Source organism: Homarus americanus, unplaced genomic scaffold, assembly GCF_018991925.1.
Source record: "Homarus americanus isolate GMGI-L3 unplaced genomic scaffold, GMGI_Hamer_2.0 scaffold22250, whole genome shotgun sequence".
Taxonomy (NCBI): domain Eukaryota; kingdom Metazoa; phylum Arthropoda; class Malacostraca; order Decapoda; family Nephropidae; genus Homarus; species Homarus americanus.
In genome coordinates this window covers 1,383,049-1,399,924 of record NW_024741189.1, presented here as the reverse complement: position 1 = coordinate 1,399,924, position 16,876 = coordinate 1,383,049, and the positions used below count along the sequence as shown (strand labels likewise).

General features: G+C 39.3%; 1 protein-coding gene across 1 annotated transcript; it reads right to left on the bottom strand.

The window, feature by feature from the left end:
- Window positions 1-419: 419 nt before the first annotated feature.
- LOC121875783 lies at window positions 420-16,488 on the bottom strand. The gene is made up of 5 exons (XM_042380479.1): window positions 16,340-16,488; window positions 9,874-9,989; window positions 4,098-4,217; window positions 920-1,021; window positions 420-765 (listed from the first exon to the last, which is right to left on the bottom strand). Exons 1-5 carry the CDS (start codon window positions 16,350-16,352, stop codon window positions 628-630), a joined length of 489 nt encoding a protein of 162 aa, XP_042236413.1. The 5' UTR covers window positions 16,353-16,488; the 3' UTR covers window positions 420-627.
- Window positions 16,489-16,876: the final 388 nt, after the last annotated feature.

Sequence of the window (16,876 nt, the reverse complement as noted above, 5' to 3'; positions counted from 1 at the left end):
CACTGTAGACCTTCTCCACAGGGCACTGAAGGTTGAGTCAAAGGTGAACTTTTACTTAAAAAAAGAGTAAATTCTTGATGCTTGTTCTTTAATAAATAAATGTACAGCACAGTTACACCCCATGATAAATACAGCACTTATCAGCCTTTAACAGTATTTTAATGTATAAACAGTTTTACTGATCTGATACTGTACCACCTCATTATGTAATGGAAGAATTAACACAACTCTATGCATCATCAGACGCATTACAAGTAACGAGAGATGAAATGATCGTGACTAAAATGTTTTATTGGAGTGAAAAAGATGGTCATTCTTATAAGCGTATGAACTACGGACAGTCTCGATGAACAACCTTGTTTGCATCATGGTAAATAATATATTCACTATACAACCTCACTGGGAACACAAACAAAGTCTTAAGAACTTATTTATTTTCACAATATCATGTCTCTTATTTAATATATTTACAATGTATTACACTATACAGTACACACAATACAGTGGTTCTCATACAGGTATTCAGCAATCAGACTTCACAGTCAAAATAAAATTGCTTACAAAATAACTTTGACCCATAATTTTTACATAAAAAAAAATTACTAAAAATTTTCCATCTGAGGCAGTTTAAATTGGGCTAGACTTAAATCCTCGAACAGCATAATCGGCTCCTTCCTTATGAGAGACCAGAGGGAATCTTGGGTCATTAGGGGTCACCATCTCTTTGCTCTGTGTGACTCTCCAACCTCCCTTCCTCGTCCAGTCCTGTCGAGAGAGACCAAAAATTATACTTTTAAGAAGACTAAGAAATACAAATTTTTCACTACACTTAATTTTAAGTGAATAAAAGCATGATGATGAATGCTGTTAAACCAAACTATTTATCAATGATATATTCAAATTTTGACTAAAAACTCACATTCTGGTCATATTTGAAGTAATACCAAGTAGCGTAGGCTGCAATGGCAACCAAACCAAACTTTCCGGTAAACCAACGGTACTTTGCAGCTCTCTGATAACCCTGTCAAGAGATATCATTATAAAGAGTAATATTTACAACACTGTAGATCCTGTAGCTGGAACACATTTCCCCTGCCTCACTCTATCTTCTGTGAGTGTTGCTAATTTTCTTAACGGTACTGTGTCACCTTCCATGGAACAATACAATACAGTAAGTGTTCATTTAACATTGCCCCTGATAACGTTGTTTCGTTATATCGTCGCAACTCTTTAGAATACCCATGATTCGGATAAAGTCCCGCCGATTTGGTATAACATCGTCACGGTCTACTGTGTACGGCGCATCACCCTCTCTCATCTTGGCGCGCTATGCTCTCTCACGGAGCATGACAGCGTCCCCGATCTTTGTTAGGCTTCCACAGCGTTTGTGCATGTTTAAGTGTTTTTGCTATAAATACTGTACTGTAAGTGCTAGTGTTGTAAAGAAGCAACGTAAGACCATAAGCCTTGCTCCGTAAGTGGAGGTTTTAAGCCGTTTTGAGAAAGGTAAACGTGCGGTGGACACTGGTGTTGCGCTAGGTCTAACCCCCACAACAATGAGTACTACTTGCCCATCAGTGAATACATACAAAATGATTTAGTTTATTTATCTTTTGGGATGTATAATATACTGTATACTATTTACTATAAAAATTCCATTGAATTTCTGTATATGTAATATATTTTATGGGGCAAAGGGAGGCTGGGGAATGTAACTCCCGTATTTTATCTATTTATTATGGGGAAAATTTACTACGTTAACGTCGCGGTTTTCAGTAATGGAACCACGACGTTAAGCGAGGATTTAGCGTACCGGGTATTGTATATTTTAGGTTAATACAGTGATAAAGATGAGAATAACTGCTTGAGGCAGTGTCCCACTGTCTGAGTCAACACCTAACTCCCTATGGTATCTTTACATTATTTACTAACAAGTCTTCTTTTGGATTATCTATACTGTACAGCAAAAAAAATAAAAAAAGCCCAGAATAATGTTAATAAAGTTGCACCTGTTATATCCTCTCAAGTGTGCTGTGGGTTTTGTCTCCTTCCACCTCTGTACAGTAATGTCTGCTCCTGGAGGGAAAATAAACTGGCTGCCACTTCTGGCCTGATCCCTATCATGTCATGGATGAAAAGAAAAATTGTTCTAGAATAATTAATTATAGCAAAAATGTAGATAATGTACTCTCAAGTACTGTAGCCACGACCTAAGTGAAACAACTGTGTGTTCTCAATATGTTATAATTTTTTGCTTCCTGTTTACTCATAGTGTTTGTAGAGTATACAGTACAGTATCTGTTTACCCTTTAATGTATTCTGTATTTGTGGAGAGTACAGATACTGTACAGTATATATTTATCTATATATTTACTGAACTGCATTGACAGCCATTGATAGTTATGTTTCATCAGTGAGGGGACTGATCTGCAGCACCTGTACACTCATGGAACATGCATCACCTTTACTGTCTTGTTTCTTGGTATTTTTTACAATCAACAACAAGATCACAGGAGATGGTAAACATTATGGGTAGTGCCACTCCACAGCTGTAGACGATCACATCAGTATTCAAGTTTGATGATGTTAGCTGGAGTCTATATTCTTGGGATGTAGTACAGTATACAGTATAGTCTGCATTTACGCGGATTTTGTTTATGCGTTTGGTCATTTACGCGGTGCCTTGCCAGAATGTAAATGCTTTAATTACGCGGTAAATTTGGTCATTTACGCGGGAAGCGGCGCGGGCAGGGTGCGCACAAGGTCGCCCAGTCATCAAAACATTACCGAGTTCTTCACACACCACAGCCGGCCCAAGTCAGTGATAGTGAGGATATGGACTTTGAGGGGTTTGACAAAGAGGCCCTGCAAGCCTCTGTGGTGGATAGTGATACAATTGATACAGGTGAGGGCCAATAATCTGCCCTCTGCCTTGGAACCAACCCCCCATCCCCGTGTGCCCAGCCATCTTTTCTACGAACGTAAGTGTTAAAAAACCTAATATTATTGATATTTCTCTTAAATATTAATTGTGTGTGCATACCATCATAAAATTAAGATGTTATTTTTACTACAACGTAGGTATTGTGTCGGAAAAAGTGGAGTTTGGGGGTCAGCCCAGTCTCTATTTCAATTAATCCCACGTTCTGTTATTTTGTTTACGCGTTTCTCGTTTTACGCGGACCTCCACGGGTTCAATTGAACGCGTAAATGCAGACTCAACTGTATCTCAGTTTATAATGGGGCTTTTGGGGAATACATTTTTGGGCTGCAATGCATCTCAGGATTTAACATGGGATCCTATGGGAAAATTAGTCCAGTTTATCAAGCATCCACTGATCTGGTTTAAGGACAAGCACAGTAATGCCACAATTGTCACCTCTCTGTGTAACACGAGCGCTGAAACAATGTGGAGATGTTCTTGGTTGCAGGAGAGGATTCACTAACAATACTTTAAACAAGATGGTTCAACTCCTCGTACTGTAAATCAGTTTTAAGAGTCGATGACAAACCAATTTGGTGAAGAAGTGATCAGCCAGAGCTTATATCTCAATGGCCTTCACATTCCCCAAACCTGAAGCAAACAATAAAAGCCAAATTCATCACAATTCTTCACCATCAACTTCCAGTTAATGACTTCACACATTATACTCACATCTATATTAAGTATTTATAATGAATATAGATGGAAGTGTATACAGGAGGTCCCCAGTTATGTATGTCTGACCTCAGAACAAATGAGGCCCCATATAGTTAAACTTTATATTTACAATATTTTATTTACCCGATGACTTAGATGTTACTTTCATTTACTGTGTGTTATCATTCTATTTCTTGTTTTCTCTTAAATTTGGTGATTTTAAATGTATATAAGGACTTAGGCTATGATATACTGTAATAGCATTTTAAAAAATTCTGTAAATACAGTTAGCGCATTTTCGACTTCAGAACGTTCATTGGAACGGAACTTGTACATAACCCAGGAACTGCCTGTACAGTGAACCTATATATATATATATTAGTTAAATTTAATTGGTATATTTCTAATTATCTGAAAATCTAAAATGTAATGATGATCTACACGGTACAATATTTACCAGAGCTGGCACGAGGGGCTTGAAGAGGGTGTCCAGAGGCCAGCGATAAAAGCGACGGATGGGGTTGTAGCGAGCCTCATAGAACCCAGGGACGATGGCAGGTTCACTTTCAGCAAGGACCTGAAGGCAGAGAGACAAACTTATACATGTTTTTATTGATCGTGTGTGATCTAATGTAACACCAGACTTGACCAGCAGGAGCACACATGTTCAGGAGCCCATACATGCCCAGAGTGTAATAGAGAGCATATCGACCAGCTAGTAAGGTGACCCGGGGCAAAGAAAAGAAGAAACCTTATAGTTTTCAGTACCATGACGAGCAACCAAACCAAGACTTACAATCTCACTCCCTTGTGTGCGTGGCTTCCTCCGAGCCGAGTAAAATCCTCTGGCATTAGCCGAATAAAATTTAAAAGTGGCGTCCCATAGCAAAGGGGCCAGGTGCAATTAAAAAACAAGCACACCAAATCAAATGTTCTTAGCTACAGGTCGTTCTCGTTTATGTCGAGGGCCGAGTCCCTACAAAAGGCCGCCAGAAGCAAATTTTAATATAAAGAAAAGTTTCCATTGTAAAAGTGGAATTATGTTCCCAGACACAGCCAAAGATTTTGTGAATACACTAATGGCATTTTATATAAATAGATAATGCAACTACAGTAGTAGTAAACAATTGTACTGTACAGGTACAATACAGGTTGTACCTCTCTAGTCCGGCATTCTGTGGTCCGGAACGATTTTAGTTTGTCCAATAGGTAGATAGGCAGCTTTTTTTTTTTTTTTACTAATCTGAATTATTATTATTATTATTATTATTATTATTATTATTATTATTATTATTATTACAGGAGTATTAAATTTTTGCCCCACAGGACCCAATGTGGGTCAGTGACCTATACCCGGGTGGGCTAATCCCAGTAAAAAAAAAAAAACAACAAAGCCGTGGGAAATTAAGGTTTGTTTACATCCGGCAGTTCGGATCTCTCTGCTTGTCTATACAGACTACAACATTTAACCCTTCAATATATATGAGCAGTAAATAAGTGTTGCTTTCATATTCTTATGTAGAGTAATGACGATATGTTTTCACATGTGCGCACTTACATACACGCATTAAATAACATTACTTAAAACAACCATATTAATTCTACTACAGCTACAACCAAGGTCTTATTTTCTTCAGTTTTATATGTAGAACCAGTGAGTCACTGGTTTTGTAATCAACGAAAACAATGCTGTGTCATTTCCTCGTGTGTTTTAATATTCTACATATTATTAATGAATTGTATAGCTCAATTTGCACACATAAACATTAATTCAATAAAAAAGACATTCAGTAATAAACAATAATGAATCTTTTATACATAAGAGAAATGATACTGTTTACACGATTATGCACGTCGTCTGCACGTTGGCGGGCCGTTCAAACCCGTCGAAATTTAAGTTTCCGCCGTCAAAATTTTTATTTATTTATTTTTTTGTGTTCCAATAAAATACGTTAAGAATTAAAAACTCGCGAAATTTGAGAAGCTACTATACGACATTTAACCCTTCAATATGTCTTCAAAGAGACCATGATGCAGAGAAAGTGGTGCTAGTGCTTCCAAGCATAAGCACAAGTCACTATCTATCCAGGAAAAGGGTGAATTTCCATGGTCCGGCACCGGTCAGGTCCCGAGGTTGCCGGACTAGAGAGGTACAACATGTATACTGTACTGTAGGTCTGGAGTAAAGTTTTCCTTTAAAACAGCTCAAAATGGCCACACAAGACTACGTAATACTGGTCTTTCTTTGACAGTACTCGCACACCATGTAAGCCGCACTACACACACCCACATGGAGTCTAGCAGTCCGGTGATAACAGGTCCTTAACTGTCAATAGCTACACAGGAAAATATACCTTATGGAAGAACATCGTCTTGTCAGTTTACAGGGAAGGGCACAAGGAGCACCTTTATACTGTGGGTGACCTATGGTGTGGTAGAGGTAGTGACCTATGGTGTGGTGGAGGTAGTGACCTATCGTGTGGTAGAGGTAGTGACCTACGGTGTGGTGGAGGTAGTGACCTATGGTGTGGTGGAGGTGGTGACCTACGGTGTGGTGGAGGTGGTGACCTATGGTGTGGTGGAGGTAGTGACCTATGGTGTGGTGGAGGTAGTGACCTATGGTGTGGTGGAGGTGGTGACCTATGGTGTGGTGACCTATGGTGTGGTGGAGGTGGTGACCTATGGTGTGGTGGAGGGAGTAGTGACCTATGGTGTGGAGGTAGTGACCTATGGGCATTAAGTGGAGGTAGTGACCTATGGTGTGGTGGAGTGGTAGTGACCTCTATTGGTGGAGGTAGTGACCTATGGTGTGGTGGGGAGTAGTACCCTATGGTGTGGTGGAGGTAGTGACCTATGGTGTGGTGGAGGTGGTGACCTACGGTGTGGTGGAGGTGGTGACCTATGGTGTGGTGGAGGTAGTGACCTATGGTGTGGTGGAGGTAGTGACCTATGGTGTGGTGGAGGTGGTGACCTATGGTGTGGTGGAGGTAGTGGCCTATGGTGTGGTGGAGGTAGTGACCTATGGCGTGGTGGAGGTAGTGACCTATGGCGTGGTGGAGGTAGTGACCTATGGTGTGGTGGAGGTAGTGACCTATGGTGTGGTGGAGGTGCCTTGATGGTTTGTTAAATGTTGTCTGATTGGCTTAGGACAATGGCCAAGCCTACTTGAGGAAAACAGTACTGAATACAATACAGTAGAGAAATTGTCTTCCTTTATACCCTCATGTCTCCATTGCCATGACCCGACCAACACAAGAGTGAGGTGAGAGGAACAGATATATATATATATATATATATATATATATATATATATATATATATATACATAACTACGCTAGAAGGAACATAATTAAATACTTCTTCACACAGAGCAGATACATTTATGGAAAGGTTCACCAGCCCAAGCTCTGGAATTAAGAACATTACACCAGTACAGTACCTTAACATATACGAGTTCAACTCTCGCCAACTCGACTATCTGTGAAACAACTCAGACGTTTTTATCTATTAAAATAACATAAAAAGATAAGGTTCTCATTTTAAAAACAGCGGGCGTCTGCCATGATTGATGTGATGCTGCCTCTGTGCAGATACTCTCACCCACCAGTCTTGTCTGAGAGTTGGAGTTAGTGAGTCAACTGTTTGTTTGAACATATTTTATGAAGTGGATCCATTATCAGAACGAAACATTAAAATTTAAATAAACACAAATGACCTCTACATAAAGATGTGTAATGAGAAAAGAAAGCAGCTGTGCAAGGTTCTTTGGAGAGCTTTATTATTGGAAGGCCTAAACCATCAACTTCAGCATCATAAGCAGCTTGAACAACAACTTCAGGTTCAGTAACAGTTTCAGCAACAGCTTTATGGAAAGCTACAGCTTCAGCTAGAGTTGAACCTGATGACTTCGTCATCTGAGTAAAAACTCGCACAATATTCATTGGCTGTCCTTATGTTTTAGACTTTACCGCTATTGGCGAGTAGAATTTTTGTTTTACATTCGTAAATATTATTTAAAACATATATGAACAGTAAATAAGTGTTGCTTTCATATTCATATGTAGAGAAATGACGATATGTTTTCACATGTACGCTCTTACTGTTCATACGTAGGTGTTCCCAATCGTCTCACTTTATTTCTTTACCATTAGTGGTTAGCTACTTCCAGTGTTCCATTTATTAACATTAAATAGCATTACTTAAAACATATATACAGGTATTAATTTTTTTTTAAATTAAGATCACTACAGCTACAACCAGGGTTTTATTTTCTTCAGTTTCTTATGTAGAACCATTGTCACTCACGAAAACAATGCCGTCTTGTCTCCTCTTGTGTGTTTTAATATTCTATGTATTATTAACAAATTTCATTGTTCATTTCACATACATAAACATTAATTCAGTTAAATACATATAGTGATCCCTCTGTTAACGAGCGCCTCGGTTAACGAGATTTCAGTTAACGATTTACCTTCCATAAGATTCTTAACTTCGGTTAACGAGCAATCCCTCGATTAACGAGTTTTTTACGAGCCGACTTCAACATGTTTTCGCTTGCATTTGGCGGTCCACCAGCTGTAGTATTAGTCCGCCAATACAGTAATCAGTTTTAGGGCTTAAATTCCTTACTATTTTAGTAAATATCAAGAAGTTTATACTATTCAATAATTTTAAAAGCTTAATATTAACTTTTATAGTCATTTTAACAAATATTGAACATAATTGAAGGTAAAGAAACTAGTTTCTGGCGTGCCATCCAGCCTGTTAACACACCAGACAGGCGTTAGTCTCTCTCTGTTTTCAGTGGAGGTAACATCTTGCTTGAGACTCTCTTCAACTGAACGCTTTTTTCTGTGTTTGCAAGCAAATTATTGGTCATTTTGAAATTTATTTTACATATTGACAATATATAATGCAGTGCAGTGTCGATTTAAAGAAAATAATCTTGAATTACACCAAGAGAACTAAAATTTTATGGGTGAAATGGCACCATGGGGTGACTTCTCTTCCACCCCAATGCCTTCTCTTCTCCCTTCTCCTCCACCCCCATTCTAATTCCCATCATCATCATCATCATCATCATCATCCAGGAGCCTTCTACATACACACCTCAAAGTAAGTGTACTTTTCTACCGTTTTTGTTGAATTTAGGTAATTTTCGGTGAGCTGGAACCAATTACCCAAAAACCCATTGAAACAATGGTTTCGGTTAACGAGCAACCTGCTGGAACGGATTATGCTCGTTAACCGAGGGACCACTGTATTCAGTAATAAACAATAATGAATCTTTTGTACATATTCTTAATAAGATAAATGACGCTGTACTTCCATAAATGCACACATATATGTTGGTGTTCCCAATCCATCTCATCTTTTTTCTTTACCATTAGTGGTTAGCTACTTCTATTGTTCCATTTATTAACATTAAATAATGTTACTTAAAACATATACCTACAGTATATTCTTTTTTTTACATTAATTTTACTACAGCTACAACCAGGGTCTTATTTTCTTCATTTTCTCGTGTAGAACCATCGTCCTGGACTTCCGGCTGTAAACACAAACGAAAACAATGGCGTCCCATCTCTTGTGTGACCATATTATTATTCATTTATATTGTACAGTATAAGGTGCATTCAGAAACATTATTTAAAGAATATAGTTTGCAATTTTCATTAATTGTATTGTTTTGGGGGGAAAAGACGGTAAAAAGATATGAAAAGGTCACACTTGGGAACACATCTCATTATTATTGGTTTATTTTAATGGTAATTAATGATTCGCTATAAGACGATTCACCTCACACTGCAGTATTGGAGGACACATTACCGTCGTTATTCAAGGCTTTACTGTACTCCAGTTGACTCCCCTAACATAACACCATACTTACTTGCTTCTCATTTAATTTATTTATTATTAACACATAATACAACTGTATAAAGTAACTGTACATTCCTGTGTAATATTTAGGGCTTAAATAAGTATATTTTTCTAATTTTATTTTTTGTTCCTAAGTTAAGGTACAGTATAATATAAATGATAGGGCATTAAAGACTGTTATTTATGAAACCCTACATTCTCTGGTGTCCCCAGGTTTAGTCCACACAACATTGAGGTAAACCGGGCTTCACTGTAGCCCTTAACAATAACACTGGCCTCCTTCACCTCTAGTGCGTGGCCATTAAGTATATAAGGTACAGTAGGTAAACTACAAACTTGTTGAACACACTTACTTGGTCCTTCAGCCACTGCTTGCGGAAGGCTCGATCAGCATCTGTCATGCCGGCCAAACGTGTCCGCTCATTTTTGAAGGGGCCCTCAATAGGAAACGCCTTTACTCCTCCCGTGTCTGTAAGATAGAGAATTGCTGCACTCTACTGAAGTACCGTGTGAGGCCTTTCTCAAAATTAAAGGCCCGAAAAAATCCCACATCGCCAGAATTTTTCCGTGTACTGGGGTAAGTTTTCTGAGTGTAACTATTGTAAGCATCTCACACACAGAACTGTAGTAAGTAAACACCACTGTACATATACAATATATTGTATAGTTTAAACAAAATAATGTATACAGTACTACTACTGTAATGTGCTGTATATAGCTACTGTACTCATCAGCAGATGCTGTTATCCTGGAATAGAACACAAAACATTACAGGTCAATATATCGTAGACAGGGATCGTTACAACAAGAGGTTCAATGGGATATGTTCCCAGCCAGGTCGACACCCACATGTATCACTCATAAAACACAATTAAACAACACCGACCACATCAATAAGGACAAGTTGCTTTCATTGGTACCACATTTCAAAATAAGTACTTTTTGTTTAATATGGCTGGGGTCTGGCTAGGTTAGGTAAATTTTTTGGTTGGTTAGGTCAGGTTCTATTACTTTTACTTTTATCCTCTTCACCAAAAGATCGGCTCGTTGGCCGCTTGGGCGATCGGTCACGTCTGTCACGCACTGTTGGCAAGTACTGGGCATGTACCCGAACCTGCTCCAGTGTTGGTCAAGTCGGGTCTGAAAGAGCTCACACTCGGTGCCGTCACAACACTTTCTGGCAGGTTGTTCCAAGAGTTCACAACTCTCACTCCGAAAAAGGTTCTAGTAAATGTCACCTCTTTTAAAATACTTACTATAATGATAAGAACATCTGTTAAAAAAATGAACATTGAACAACTCCTTCTGGTGGTAGAGCTGTTCTCATGCATCACATTTTTCTGTAGAAGATAAGTCTTTCTTACAACATGAACACTCCAAAGAGTCTGGGAAGAAAACTTGTTCATAACATTATTGGTACAGTTTCTTCCGTCCTGAACACTCACACCACTAAACCTTGTCTCCATAGTTAACATTGGGGAAGTTTCATTTCATCCACACAAACATTTCCCCAGACATGCCCAACACGGCTGCATCATATTTTGGTAGGTTAGGTTAGGTAACACATTTATTTATCAGATTTTTTGGTTGCTGTAATCTGCAATTTTACCCATATTCTTATATGTCCTCCAGGCAGTCCCTGGTTATGTACGAGCTCTGTTTCTACAGACTTTCTTAAGTTGAAACACATACCCTATGTACACTTACAGAATAATGTTTAAAATCCCATTATATCCCAGCCTAAGTCCTTATGTAATCACTTAATTTAAGAACAAAGAAGAAACAGAACGATGAAATACAGTAAATGAAAGTAAAAAATAAGTCATCAGGTAAAGGCAGTACAGTAGGCAGCTATCAAACAGGGAAGTACTACTGCCTGGAAAGATATTGGAAGCATAATGTGTTGTAGGCAGCTATCAAACAGGGAAGTACTACTGCCTGGGAAGATATTGGAAGCATAATGTGTTGTAGGCAGCTATCAAACAGGGAAGTACTACTGCCTGGGAAGATATTGGAAGCATAATGTGTTGTAGGCAGCTATCAAACAGGGAAGTACTACTGCCTGGGAACATACTGGAAGCATACTGTGTTGTAGGCAGCTATCAAACAGGGAAGCACTACTGCCTGGGAAGATATTGGAAGCATAATGTTTTGTAGGCAGCTATCAAACAGGGAAGTACTACTGCCTGGGAAGATATTGGAAGCATAATGTTTTGTAGGCAGCTATCAAACAGGGAAGTACTACTGCCTGGGATGATATTAGAAGCATAATGTGTTGTAGGCAGCTATCAAACAGGGAAGTACTACTGCCTGGGAACATACTAGAAGCATAATGTTTTGTAGGCAGCTATCAAACAGGAAGTACTACTGCCTGGGGAAGATATTGGAAGCATAATGTTTTGTAGGCAGCTATCAAACAGGGAAGTACTACTGCCTGGGATGATTAGAAGCATAATGTGTTGTAGGCAGCTATCAAACAGGGAAGTACTACTGCCTGGGAACATACTGGAAGCATACTGTGTTGTAGGCAGCTATCAAACAGGGAAGCACTACTGCCTGGGAAGATATTGGAAGCATAATGTTTTGTAGGCAGCTATCAAACAGGGAAGCACTACTGCCTGGGATGATATTGGAAGCATAATGTGTTGTAGGCAGCTATCAAACAGGGAAGTACTACTGTCTGGGAACATACTGGAAGCATATGTGTTGTAGGCAGCTATCAAACAGGGAAGTACTACTGCCTGGGAAGATATTGGAAGCATAATGTGTTGTAGGCAGCTATCAAACAGGGAAGTACTACTGCCTGGGAAGATATTGGAAGCATAATGTGTTGTAGGCAGCTATCAAACAGGGAAGTACTACTGCCTGGGAAGATATTGGAAGCATAATGTGTTGTAGGCAGCTATCAAACAGGGAAGTACTACCTGGGAAGATATTGGAAGCATAATGTGTTGTAGGCAGCTATCAAACAGGGAAGTACTACTGTCTGGGAACATACTAGAAGCATACTGTGTTGTAGGCAGCTATCAAACAGGGAAGTACTACTGCCTGGGATGATATTGGAAGCATAATGTGTTGTAGGCAGCTATCAAACAGGAAGTACTACTGCCTGGGAACATACTGGAAGCATACTGTGTTGTAGGCAGCTATCAAACAGGGAAGCACTACTGCCTGGGAAGATATTGGAAGCATAATGTTTTGTAGGCAGCTATCAAACAGGGAAGTACTACTGCCTGGGAAGATATTGGAAGCATAATGTGTTGTAGGCAGCTATCAAACAGGGAAGTACTACTGCCTGGGAAGATATTGGAAGCATAATGTTTTGTAGGCAGCTATCAAACAGGGAAGTACTACTGCCTGGGAAGATATTGGAAGCATAATGTTTTGTAGGCAGCTATCAAACAGGGAAGTACTACTGCCTGGGATGATATTAGAAGCATAATGTGTTGTAGGCAGCTATCAAACAGGGAAGTACTACTGTCTGGGAACATACTGGAAGCATAATGTAAGAACATAAGAACATAAGGAGTCTGCAATAGGCCGGTTGGCCTGTGCATGGCAGCTCTTGTCGAGAGTTACTACCACTCTCTATCATCCATGAATATATCCAGCCTCCTTTTGAAACTTTCAGCACTTACTACAAAGTTGTTAAGCTTGTTCCACTCGTCCACCGCCCTATTTGTAAACCAGTTCCTTTCTATCTCCCTCCTAAACCTAAACTTATCCAACTTAAATCCGTTGCTCCGAGTCCTTTCCAGCTCGGATTTTATAAGAACTTTATCTATATCACCTTTATTGATTCCTTTCACCCACTTGAATACTTCTATCATATCTCCCCGCACTCTTCGTCTTTCTAGGGAATGCAAGTTTAGTTTCTTTAACCTATCCTGATATGGAATGTTTCTAAGTCCCGGAATCATTTTCGTCAGTCTTCGCTGCACCGACTCTAGTGAATTGATATCCATTCTATAATAGGGGCACCAGAACTGAACCGCATAATCGAGGTGCGGCCTGACTAGCGCTAGATATAGTTGCAATAAGACCTCTGCACTCTTATTACTTACACTTCTAGATATAAAACCCAATACTCTGTTTGCCTTATTTCGAACATTAACGCACTGTTTTCTAGTCCGTATGTCCGGGCTTACAAGTACCCCTAGGTCTCTTTCACAAGTCGACTTCTCTAGGCTGATGTTATTAAGGTTGTATACATTGACAATATTTGTTCTTCCAATATTAAGTACGCTGCACCTGCTGGTGTTGAATTTCATTTGCCATTTTTCAGACCACCCCTGCAGTTTATTTAGATCCTCCTGTAATGCATTTGCATCCTGCCCTGAATTAATCTGCCGCCCTATTTTGGTGTCATCCGCAAACTTGCTTATCTTACTGCTGATCCCAGTATCTAGATCGTTTATGTAGATTATGAACAAGAGTGGGCCTAGTACTGACCCCTGGGGAACCCCACTGGTTACACGACCCCACTCAGATTTAACACCATCTACGCTGACCCTCTGCATTCTATCGGTGAGCCATGATTGTATCCAATTTAAAACTTTCCCCTTGATACCATGAGCCTTAACTTTTCTCAGAAGCCTCTGATGCGGTACTCTGTCAAATGCTTTGCTAAAGTCTAAGTAAATAACGTCGTAATTTTCGTCATTATCTACTACCTCGAAGACTTTCCTAAAAAACGTTAGCAGATTTGTTAGACAAGATTTTCCCTTTGTAAACCCATGTTGAGAGTCATAGATTAATTTGCTTTTCTCTAAACGCGATCGGATGTTATTTGCTAGAATTGATTCAAGAAATTTCCCCACCACTGACGTCAAACTGAACGGCCGGTAATCTGACGCTGATGCTCTGTCTCCCTTTTTGAATATGGGTACTACATTTGCCTGTTTCCACAAGTCTGGCACAACTCCAGTGTCTAATGATGTGTTGTCTGATGTGCCTGGGTGAGCTAAACTTTTGGGACCTCGTTTGGTAAATGTTTACTTTCGGACACAAGTCCCTAGGGGTTGACTAATATGTTTTTCCGGTGTATTTTGGCGAGTTTTATACGAATCTGACCTTCAGTTTGGGCGGAAGTTAATCGTCCCCCCCAACGATACAGGGGTAGAGCCTGGGAAACCTGGTTTTTGGGTGGGGGGAACACACAAACGAGTCAGCTAATCAAACCCCTGACCCCCGGTAGGCTTAGCTTAAACTAACCTAACCTATTCATTTTCAACTAATATAAATGGGTATTAAAAGACTCAAAATAAGGAGATCTAAATGTTTCAGTAGTTTTAAACTTTGGGGAGCATCAAGTCCGAAAGTACAATACAGGTGCTCCTCCACTTACCAACGAGTTACGTTCCTGAGGCTTGTTTGTAAGTCCAACTTTACTCTTGTAGATACCAAACATATTGTAAAAAATTAAAAGATTATGCATATTTAGTACAGCTATACCCTTTAATACAGCCTTAAAACCTGGCTCACTCTTCTCCTCTTAGGTAATGTTTGTTCTATCTGGAATTTTCTTCCAAATAATCCAGTCTCATCCACATTAAACACCTGTTATGGCAGGTAACCTCCTCAGTGATGATGTTTGTATCTCTGAAAGTTTGTAAGTTGAACGTTGTTAAGTAGAGGAGCGCCTGTACCTCAGTGGAAGGACCAGGGACAGGGTCAACCTCTGATGCTTGTTTACAGTGCTGGCCTCACCAGACGTAGGGTGAACACCATGATTACTTAGGAATTGAATAGCTTTATCGTCTTTCTCGTAAAACTCAGCAATAAACTTAAATAATCGTAGGAACACGATTGACACCCAACCTCTACCACGGCCATTGTCACACTGGTCATTGAAATTTAAATCCTTCAAATCCGTACCTTGGCTCCTCCCTTTGAAAAAACAAAATTTTGATTGGTCGAAAAAAATTTGCGAGATGAGATCGATACATCATTGGTCACGACCGGAAGACGTCACGCATGCATGATGTAAACACGCTCATAATTAGCTCGCTCTCACGACGTAACATCTCAGACAAAGACAGAAAACTACTTAAAATCAATTAAATTCACTTGTGTCGCCAGCATACATTTCCGCCATGTATATATGGGGTTCAAAATGCTCAGAATAGCGAGACCTAATGTTTTAGTAGTGTCGGGGCGCTGTGTCCGGAGTAAAATAATACCCCTCGTTCATATCAGCGGGTGTTGGTAGTCAGGGACCTGATGTATGTGATAAAATGAACCAACCAAATGTACTTCACTTCCTAACCTAACCAACTAATGTTAGGTCAGGCTACATAGGTCAGGTTATGTAGATCAGATGAGGTAGATTTGATTATTTTAGGTACATCAGGTTAGATTAGGCAGATCAGATAAGGCAGATTAAGTGGTGAAATAATCGTTTAGGTCAGCCAACTATTTAGAACCGAACCGAACCGAACCGAACCGAACCGAACCTAACCTCACCTCACCTAACCTAACCTAACCTAACCTAACCTAACCTCACCTCCCTGGACGACGGAAACGACAATAATACCAAATTATCAAAGCGGATCTTCACCAAATATGTAGAGACAACATTTTCTGGAGGTGTAGCCAGAGAGAGGACACAGACTGCCTTCAACAGAATAAATTAAAACCTGTAATTACTGTGTAAGGTAACTGACGGCAGTCGTATATAACATAACTACAGGTCTCCTTATATTTATCTCCATGTTATATTATCTTAAGTGTATTATTTAAGGAAGCTAGTCCAACATAACACACAATCTGCTCCAATAGTTCCTGAATTAAATGAACAAAAGCTTAAGAAACACTAACTTGAGTGAGCCATCTTGTACCGTCGACTCCAGGTAACCAATGTGGGAATAGTACCACGAACAGGACGGTTAAACTACTCAATTACAATTATTCATCATAAATTGAATAGCTCCTAACCAAACAATCATATGGTAGTTATTGTTTAATCAGTATTTATCGCTTGGTGTAGCCTCTAAACTAAATGACTCTAGTGTCTGTGTTCGTGGAGCTTACTAACATAATCTGGTTCCCAACAGCTGATCACTGGGCGGGTTAAATTATTTACTATACTTTACTTTGGTTTCTTTTAATAATAATATATCACGTGTAATATTATATCAGTGGACTCGAAATAAATTGTTTTAATAAATAATCCAACTTGGAAGACTTGCCCCAATGACAGTAGTACTGCTGTTAGTTTATTTTATCCTCGTCACCACTGATCGTCAAATGCCTGGTATAAATAATGATGATGATGATGATGATGATAATACTGTATTAATAATAATGATGATAATAATAATAATAAAAATAATAATGATGATCATGATGATAATA